The 9,932-nt window shown below is 50.7% G+C and overlaps 1 protein-coding gene across 2 annotated transcripts; it reads left to right on the plus strand.

Annotated features, from left to right (window-relative positions):
• Positions 1-351: 351 nt before the first annotated feature.
• Znf324 (zinc finger protein 324) lies at positions 352-6,318 on the plus strand. 2 transcript variants are annotated; one of them, XM_041653763.1, is made up of 4 exons: positions 352-823; positions 2,276-2,444; positions 2,846-2,968; positions 4,268-6,318. In XM_041653763.1, the coding sequence occupies exons 1-4, from the start codon at positions 740-742 to the stop codon at positions 5,680-5,682; spliced, it is 1,791 nt and encodes a 596-aa protein (XP_041509697.1). In that variant the 5' UTR covers positions 352-739; the 3' UTR covers positions 5,683-6,318. The 2 variants fall into 2 exon arrangements, with proteins under 2 accessions (XP_041509697.1, XP_041509698.1); XM_041653764.1 differs by having other exon boundaries at positions 2,276-2,402.
• Positions 6,319-9,932: the final 3,614 nt, after the last annotated feature.

The raw sequence follows: 9,932 nt of genomic DNA on the forward strand, positions 1-9,932 counted from the left end.
TTTCTCTCTTTTCCTTCCTTCCTTCCTTCCTTCCTTTTTTTTTCTTTTGTGCGCCTAGTTAGTGTCGCCTGCCTCCCGAAACCGCTAAGTTTCTAGGTTTTTTTTGGCCAGGGACGTCTACCGGGCGCGGGAACCCACCCAGGGGACAGACCCTTTTGGTGTTCAGGTCCCATCGAAATCTGACGATGGTCGTCAATTTCTTTCCAGTACTCCGCCAGGGGAAAAGAGGCTTGGCCGTGGCCATGGTTACCGGGAAGGCACCGCCTGTCATTCAGGAAAGCCTGCAGGAACTACGTTTACCCGAGCAGCGGTAGTGTGCACTGGCCAACGCGAGCCTGGGAGGCGGGGCTTCCGGCGGTCTCGGTTGTCTGTTCGCAGACCGGCTTCGGGCCACAGGGGTGGTCCCTATTGGTGCGGGAGGAACCGGGCGGACTCTACCCTCTCCAAGAGGTTCTTGGAACCCAAGACTAGGGCAAGTGACGAAGGTACTCGCAGCTGCCCGCTTCGGGCCGTGGCTCAGCACACGTCGGCTCTGCAAGCCGGCGGCCCCTCCTCCGAGCCTCAGTTTCCCCCATTGATTTGTAGGTGACGGTTGAGACCTTTAGGGCCGTTCCCAGAGCCACGTATTCTCCATTTTAGCTGCAACCCTTCAGCAGTCCTCTGGGCGTATAACGTCCTTGTCTAAACCGGGAAACTGAGGCCCCGGCGGGCTGCGCGAGGCCGTGGGCGGGGACGGGCTATGCCCAGGTCTTCTGCCCGCCGTGCCCCGCCCCCATTACAGATTCCGACGGCGGCGACCTGGCCACCAAAAGATGCAGCGCTGGTGAGTTTCGGGATCCTCGCATGGACCCACCAGGCGTCCTGGCTTACCCTCTTGCTGTGCTGTGGGGAGGGAAGCAGTTTTTTTCCAACATTGTAGCCCAGGTCGGTGAGGCTGACCGGTGTGGAAGCCTCGCTTATTATAGCCAAGGGGGTTAAGGACTGGAAGAAAGTTAAAAAGAAGAACCTACACGTCAAAAGCAAAAGGGAAACGTTTATAATTTGAAGTCAGTGTCTCTTTTGAGGCTGACCTCAAATTAGATATGTTGCCAAGAATGGTCTTGAACTTCTGGTCCTCCTGCCTCCACTTCCCAAGTTCTGGATTTGCAGGCCTGCACCGTTTATATGTTCCTGGGGATGGAACTCAAGGCTTTGTGCATATCATGCAAATGCTACAAACTGAGCTACATTCCCAGCCTGGAACTTAGCAATTTAGATGTGGAATGAACAGGGAAGGGAGGTCATGTGTTGAAATACCAGGCAGAGGAGTTGGGACTTTGTCCCAAAGGCATTGGAAGACATGGAGTGCTTTAAACATAGACTGGACAGTTTCCCAGTTAGAATTTTTAAACAGATTTTTTTATTTCTAATTATGTGCACTTGTGTGTGGGTATGCACATGAGTGTCAGTTCTTCTGGAGCATGGAACAGGCACTTGTGAAGAATGTGGATGCTGGGAGCTGAATTCATGTCCTCTGGGAAAACAGTAAACACTTTTTTTTTTCTTTTTGGTTTTTCAAGACTGGGTTTCTCTGTCGCTTTGAAGCCTGTCCTGAAACTAGCTTTTGTAGACGAGGCCAGCCTCTAACTCACAGAGATCCACTTGCCTCTACCTCCTGAGTGTTGGGATTAAAGGCATGCATCGTTACACCCAGCCCCTTAGTTAGGATTTTAAAAGCATTCTATCTTTTTCTGAGGGTATAACAGACACAGAGGAGGCACCACTATGTAGAACAAAGGCTATTATCCCCCAAAGTACATGGGAATAATGGGCCCTGGACCAGATTAGTAATAGTAGTGGTTAAAGTGGCTGAATTATGGTTAGACAAGCTGATTTGCCAGGTTTGAATGTGAACCAGTTTTGAGTAAAGAACTCTCCCAATGGTCAGTTTAAGCACCCGGGAGGATAGAACTACCATAGATGCGGAAAAGACCAGCTCTGTAGACCAGGCTGGCTTCAAACTCAGAGATCCACCTGCCTCTGCCTCCCAAGTGCTGGGATTAAAGGTGTTTGTCACCACCATCACTCAGCTATTGTGTGGAAATCACTCTGTAGACCAGGTTGGCCTTGAACTCACAGAGCTATGCCTGTCTCTGCCTCTTGAGCTAGTATAGTACTACAGGGAAGGAATATAAGTGTCTGAGAAGCATCAAGGAGAGACAGCCATTAGGACAAGGAGTTGGTTCCTGCCTCACACAGCCATAGCATAGACATGATCTTATTTTTGCTGTTGTAGGGCCTGATGGCCTTTGAGGATGTGGCTGTGTACTTCTCCCAGGAGGAGTGGATGTACCTGGATGCAGCCCAGAGGGCCCTGTACCGCCATGTAATGCTGGAAAACTTCGCACTTGTAGACTCCATAGGTAAAGTCCTGAATCCTCCATTGGAAGCAAAACTGGGACCAGGTATGGCAGCCAGCTGAGGGTACTAGGTTTGGGGGCCATTGCAACTGTCCCCTCTGCTCCTTAGCTGTCTATGAGTAGGGTCCGCTATCTATGGGCCATGTGAGGAAAGCTGGGGCCCTGAATACGTGCAGTCTGATAAACACAGCCATCTCCTGTATCCCTGAGGTGCTCGCTGGCTACATTCTCCTCCCTGCCTGAGTTCTAACCCCTTCATTTGGAGCTGCTGACCCAGTGGTTCCCTATGGGAACTCTTGAGCTGGCCCTGTGACTCTCCTGTGTGGTGGCCTTTTGGGTACACAGATTACATGGTTGATATCCATGCCCTCCTTCATCCTGCTCTTCATTGGGGCTGGACTATCCTGAGCTGGGGTTGGCCTCACATGCTCCTTCTCCCTTCATAGGACTCTCTGTCTCTCGGCCTCGTGTGATCATCCAGCTCCAGCGTGGCGAGGAACCCTGGGTTCCCAATAGGACAAATACAGGCCCAGGCACTCACAGGAACACCCACAGGAGACCCAGCCTTGGTGAGTTGGGCTCCACCAAAGGTGAACTCGGGGCCAACATGGGATTCTCCTTTCTCCCCTTCCTGGTATCACAGACACCTTCCTTTCCTGTCTCCAACCTAGCTCCCTTCTCTTGCTGAATCCTTTTCTCACCCTGTGGCCTTTCCTGCCCTTAAAGGAGAAACTTAAAGGGCACAGGTTGCTGCATCCATGCAGGAAATGACTCCTTCTGAGGCCCTCCCTCACCTGTGCTGTGTGGGTTGACTTTCCAGACTGACTGTCACATCTGTAGGGCCATTCCTTCTGCTCAGCTGTTGTTTGAACACTTCTGCTTGGGATGTTCATGACATGGGACACAGCATCGGCCAGGACACTGCTGTGTGGTGTGGGGGGATAGTGCCAGGGAAAAGCGGTCAGCAAACAGTATTGATAAGTAGTGCATATCCTCAAGAGATGAGCAACAAGGAGAAAGCTAGAAGCGTGTGCTTGGGAGAAAGTGCCGTTCCCCACCCACCCACCAGTGCAAAGTCTTGACCACGCGTCAGGTCCGGCCCAACCTGTCTGCATATTCCTGAAAAGGGGAGTGAGGATTGAGGGAAGAAATAAGCAAAAGACAGAAGATAGAGTCAGGAGTGCTTCCAGTGAGGCTCAAGTTTATTATTCATAGCCCTTCTATATCCCAAACAAAAGGGGAGGGCAAAAGACTTCTCTCCCAATGATAGAAAGAAAAAACAAGCGTAATTACCTCCTTAAATCTCAAAACACCTAGTAACCATGTCCTAAGTCAAACATCCTGTTGTCTGGTCTTTGAGTAGCCAGACATCCGGTAGCCACACCTTTGGCCGAGTGGTCAATTATTTGTCCTTCAGAAGCAAGAATAGGTTTGAACTCTGATGGACCTGTGTTGCCTACAACAGAGTTCCACAGTCTGAGGATAAACTCACAGAAAGAGTAGGAATCCGCAGTCCTCTGCGTGTACTGGGAGCTGGAACTGAATCCAGCAGCCAGGAGACCTGCAAAGGCTTTTCATCTGCATTTATAGTATGTGAGAGCATGGTCAAAGTGGGCCAGTATCTTAAAGGCTATTGACTGAAGGAGTTCGGATTCAAAACTGTGGACTCCTGACAACCATGGAGGGCCATTGCTGTCAGGAAGGCCAAGAGCTGTCAGCTCTTCCCTACCCCAGGACCAGCCTACACCTCTGCTTTTCTCTCTGCCCTTTTACACTTACTTCATAGGGTCCCCCTGACTGCCCAAGCACTCTGCCCTGGTCACTTCCTGGCCAGATGACCCAGGTAACTATCTTTCCTCTGTCTTCAGGATCCAATCACAATGCAAGGGATAGACACGCGTCTGGAAATGCGGCACTTCTAGGGGCCACTTGTGACAGTCCTGATGGAAATCCCACTAGTGTCCTTCCCCCTGCTGGTGCCTGCACTGATGCAAAAATCCTAGAGGGACACCAGAGTGCCTCCCCATCTCTGCAGAGAAAACCCACAGGAGTATCTGTGATCTATTGGGAGCAGCTACTGCTAGGTTCCAGCAATGAGGCAACTGTTAGCCTGCGATTGACTTCCCCAGTGGGAATTCCTGAAGAGGGTTCATCCAGAGTGAAGGCCTTGTCTGACCTCCTGACCCCAGAGAAGCAGCCACGAGGAGCTGGGGAGCAAAAGCCAGAGTTGCAGCTAACCCCAGGGAGAGTCTTCCCAAGTATCCCAGATCTCCATGGGGCTGAGGAGGAACGTGGAATGAGTGGGGCTTGGATCGAATCTCAGAGAGACTCCAGTGTTCCAGAGCCCCCACTATGGGACAAGCTGGGGGAGGCCTTCCAGGCTGGCCCAGGACTTCTCTCTGGGGACAAACCTTTTGAATGCAGGGCATGCAACAAAGTGTTCGTGAAGAGTTCAGACCTCCTCAAGCACCTGCGCACCCACACGGGAGAGCGGCCTTATGAGTGCACCCAGTGCGGCAAAGCCTTCAGCCAGACATCACATCTGACTCAGCACCAGCGCATCCATAGCGGGGAAACGCCCTATGCATGCATGGTATGTAGCAAGGCCTTCCGACACAGCTCCTCATTGGTGCGCCATCAGCGCATCCACACGGACGAGAAGTCCTTCCATTGCAGTGAGTGTGGCAAGGCCTTCAGCCATGGCTCCAACCTCAGCCAGCACCGCAAGATCCACATGGGAGGGCGGCCCTATGCCTGTGCTCAGTGTGGCCGCCGCTTCTGCCGCAATTCGCATCTCATCCAGCATGAGCGCACACACACCGGGGAGAAGCCCTATGCTTGTTCCCTCTGCGGCGCAGCCTTTAGCCAGGGCTCCTCACTCTTCAAGCACCAGCGTGTGCACACCGGAGAGAAGCCTTTCTCATGCCCACAGTGTGGCCGTGCCTTCAGCCATAGCTCCAACCTCACACAGCATCAGCTGCTGCACACTGGCGAAAGGCCCTTCCGCTGCGGGGACTGCGGCAAGGCCTTTGCCAAAGGCGCAGTGCTGCTCAGCCACCGGCGCATCCACACGGGTGAGAAGCCCTTTGTGTGCACGCAGTGTGGCCGCGCCTTCCGTGAGCGCCCAGCCCTCTTCCATCACCAGAGGATCCACACCGGAGAGAAGGCCCTTCGGAGGCCCAGGGGCGGCATGCACTCCCAAGTCAGGTCTCTAGCAGCATCCTTAGATGGTACACCTCCCAAGACTACCCTGGACTCTGGCAGCAGTCCCAAAGCTAGCTGAGGCCTGAGGTCACAATTGTGCCCTTCCCTGCCTTCTCTGAATACCTCTCATTCACTGTTGAAGAGCCTGTGTCCTCAGCAAACCCACTGAGAAGCCCTGTTATGTGAGCCATGTATGGGGAAGACTTGCCAGTTGGTACCATTTACACATGACAAGACCTGTTGTTCAGCCACACCCTGAAAGAAGCCATTCTGGAGAGGCATCCGGAGTATGCATGTGCCCCCTGGAACTGGTGGAGCAGACAAGGACTGCCCCCAGAATAGGTGGGTAACCCACAAACATTATCTTCATGTTGATGCCACTTCTGTATTTCCTAACTAGCTATGAAATGGTGGTGGTGGTGCACACCTTTAATCCCAGCATTTGGGAGCCAAAGGTGGGCAGACGACTGTGAGTTCGAGGCCAGCCTGGTCTACAAGAGCTAGTTCCAGGACAGGCTCCAAAGCTATAGAGAAACCCTATCTCAAGAAAAAAGAAAAAGAAAGAAAGGAGGAAAAGAGGAAAAGAGCAGGTGGTAGGTAAAGACGGCTGAAGAATCTGCCTGCTCAAGCTAGCAGCTGGAGAAGCACCCCCAGGGTGCAGTGCAAACAGTTTCCTTGCTGCAAGCCTCAGGCAAATAAATGGTTTGTTTCTGAACCTTGGCTTTCTCCTCTGTGAAAACGAAGAGGGAAGATTTGGGTCAATGGAGGGCAGTATTAAAAAATACTGACTGCTCTTCCCGAGGTCCTGAGTTCAATTCCCAGTAACCACATAAGGGCTCACAACCATATATAATGTATTTCGGTGCCCTCTTCTGGCATGCAGTGCAGGCAAAACACTGTATACATTAAAAAAAAAAAAAGCAACTGGATGTAGCAACACAAGTCTTTAAACCCGGTGCTTGGGAGGCAGAGGTAGGCATATCTCTGTGGTCAGCTTGGTCTATATAATGAGTTCCGGCCCCAAGCAGAGCTACATGGTGAGACTCCACATAAACAATAAGTAGATAAATGAATGGATGGATGGCGCTCTAACAGAATCCAAATAAAGTCCAGGTAGACTCACTGCCAGGCATGAGTTAGGTGCTGCACAGTAAGCAGCTTTATGACTCTGCTTCAAGGGAGAAAACTGAGGGACACAGAAGAGGTAGTGTGGCCTGGAGCACAGTACAGAACCAGGACTGAGTCTCACAACCACTTCCCTACAGTCTGCCAGGCTTGAAGGGCTGGTATAACCCACCAGTAGGAAACGGAGACAGGCAGGGTCTCAGCACTGTAAGCTGGATCAAGGATGCCGATTGCTCATCAGCATCCATTCCCATTCTCACCCAAGCCTGTCATCAGTCATTACCAAAGCCCATGCTACATGAGCCTTTACACCTGAAGTGCGGTAACTTTAGAGGAAATACGATGGCACTGCTAGTTTCTGCTGGGCTTGGCCATCATTTAGACACACACACACACCTTCCCTATTGTCGTCCCCACCTTGGTTGGAAGATAAAGAGCTGAGCTGGGAGGACTTGACATTTCCTATGAGTGGGTGAGATTCAGTTTGCTTCTTATGGCCTTCGTTAGACCAGGCCCCATTTGGACTTTAGGCCACACCACCAGGGAAATGGAGGCATGAGGGCGCTTACTTTTAATCCCAGCACACAGGAGGAAGAGTTACAGGCCAGCCCGGTCTACAGAGTGAGTTCAGGATAGCAGAGCTGCTACACAGAGAAACCCTGTCTCAAAACAAAACAAAGAACTAGGTTTGAAGATGCATGCTTAGAATCTCCACCTCTGCAGTTCAAGGATAGTTTTAAGTCCTTTCTCTATGGCTTTGGAGCCTATCCTGAAACTAACTCTTGTAGACCAGGCTGGCTTCAAATTCAGATATCTGACTGCCTCTGCTTCCCGAGTGCTGGGATTAAAGGTGTGTGTCACCACCGCCCGGCTGAGGCCCTATTTTAAGAAGAAAAAACTTAGCCAGGTGTTGGTGGTGCATGCCTTTAATCCCAGCACTCTGGAGGCAGAGGCAGATGCGAGGTCTACAGAATGAGTTCCGGGACAATCAAGGCTACAGAGAAATCCTGTCTTGAAAAACAAAAATTGAGATACCTTGACTTTTTTGTTTCTTTTTTTTTTGTTTTGTTTTGTTTGAACTCACAGAAATCCACTGCCTCTGCTTTCCAAGGGCATGTGCCACCACCACCTGACTATCCTGACATTTTTGACATCTGTATGAACAGTAATAGTTTGGTTTTTTTTTTTTTTCGAGACAGGGTTTCTCTGTAGCTTTGGAGCCTGTCCCAGAACTAGCTCTTGTAGACCAGGCTGGTCTCGAACTCACAGAGATCCGCCTGCCTCTGCCTCCCAAGTGCTGGGATTAAAGGCGTAGGCCATCACAGCCCAGCTAGTAATAGTTGTTTTTAACCTTAAAACAATGCAGAGTTTAAGCGGAGCACACAGACATGCCATTGGAGTGTCAACACAGATTTGGCTTTAATCTGGGTTCTCAGGGGGGCCATAGGGTAGAGATACAGCTTGTCTGCATCCCAGTGTAGGATGGGATCATCTACACCTTGGTGGCCACAGGTGGGTGGGGGAAGCCAGGAGACCTGGGCAGAGTGGGACAGTCCCAGAACAGCGGCTCTGTTGACAGATGAGCCTTTGTGGGTCAGACTATGGGAGGCAGAAGACTGGGAAGACCAAGGCAGTGCTGTGAGGGGACCTGCTATCAAGGCTCCAGTGCCATCGTCTCAGGATCCTTGCAGGTATGGCAGTGCATACCTGTGACGCTAACACTTAAGAGGCCAGACTTGACTGCATAGCATGTTTGAGGCCAGTGTGGGGGCTACTGAGACAGTTTAGAGCGGGGGGGGGGGGGGATATCAGATGTGTTGATACCTTTAATCCCAGAACTCCAGCACTCAAAAGACAGACACAAGCAGGTCTATATAGCAAGGTCTAGAGCAGTTGGGGCTGCAAAGTGAGATCTTGTCTCACAAACAGAACAACCTGCAGTTGTCCGCTGTACTTAAGACACACCTGAGCCGGATGGTAGTGGCGCACGCCTTTAATCCCAGCACTCGGGAGGCAGAGGCAGGTGGATCTCTGTGAGTTCGAGGCCAGCCTGGTCTACAAGAGCTAGTTCCAGGACAGGCTCCAAAGCTACAGAGAAACCCTGTCTCGAAAAAACTAAAAATAAATAAATAAATAAATAAAAATAAATGCAGGCAAATAACATATACATAAAATAAAAATTTAAAAGAGGTGTTGAAGCCGGGCGGTGGTGGCGCACGCCTTTAATCCCAGCACTCGGGAGGCAGAGACAGGCGGATCTCTGTGAGTTCGAGGCCAGCCTGGTCTACAAGAGCTAGTTCCAGGACAGGAACTAAAAGCTACGGAGAAACCCTGTCTTGAAAATAAAACAAACAAACAAATAAATAAATAAATAAATAAAAAGACACACCTATCCCACCCTTTTGCCAATGAAATCTGTCCACTAAACCTCAATAGTTCATGCAGGGAGGGGTGCTGTGCAGAACCCAGATGCCCAAGGTCCTGTAGGGGCAAGTTCTCTGAGCTAGGCCTCCTGTGATACCCAGTGGGCATACTCAGCTCCTCTTGGATGGAGCTGTGTAATGCCAGGAGGGCTCAGAAACATTATGCTGTATAATTTTTTGTGCCGTATAATTTTATTTCATTACTCTAAGGGCAAGGTCAGTAGGTGACCATAGGTGAGGTCTTTTACAGATTCTCTGGATGTAATTCTCACAACCAGCCAGTGGGGAGAGGCTGAGTTTTAAGGGGCTTCCCAGGAAGCTCTCCCCTGGAAACACCTTTGTTCTAGGGCTCACCTTCCTGGTTGGCTGGCTCCCAAGCCTTCACTGTGCTGCAGGGTAGACCTGGTTGAATCTTGTGGTATACCTGTTCCTCCTGAAACAACCACTGAGCTAGTCCCAACTCCATTACATATTATGGTTATATTGGGTTGACCAGTGTAATCATAAAAAATATTTTTTGAGGCAGGATCTAAATTCCCCAGGTTGGCCACTTAGCTATCTTACAGCAGAGACCTCATCTCTCAAGGCAATCCAGCTGGTAAGCCGAGTTGACAAACTCCCCACACAATTGCTTGGGAGTTTCAGATGTTGTACGCCAGCAGCTGGCAGCCAAGGAGGGGGTCCCCAGGAATCAGAAGAAACTAGAATAAACATATCCAGTTCAGGACTGAATGATTATATCATGGTATATGGAAACAAAACTAACTCCACATACAATTCA

Source organism: Microtus oregoni, unplaced genomic scaffold (assembly GCF_018167655.1).
Source record: "Microtus oregoni isolate MIOR12 unplaced genomic scaffold, Mior012 000006F_ref0000085, whole genome shotgun sequence".
In the NCBI taxonomy this organism is placed as follows: Eukaryota; Metazoa; Chordata; class Mammalia; order Rodentia; family Cricetidae; genus Microtus; species Microtus oregoni.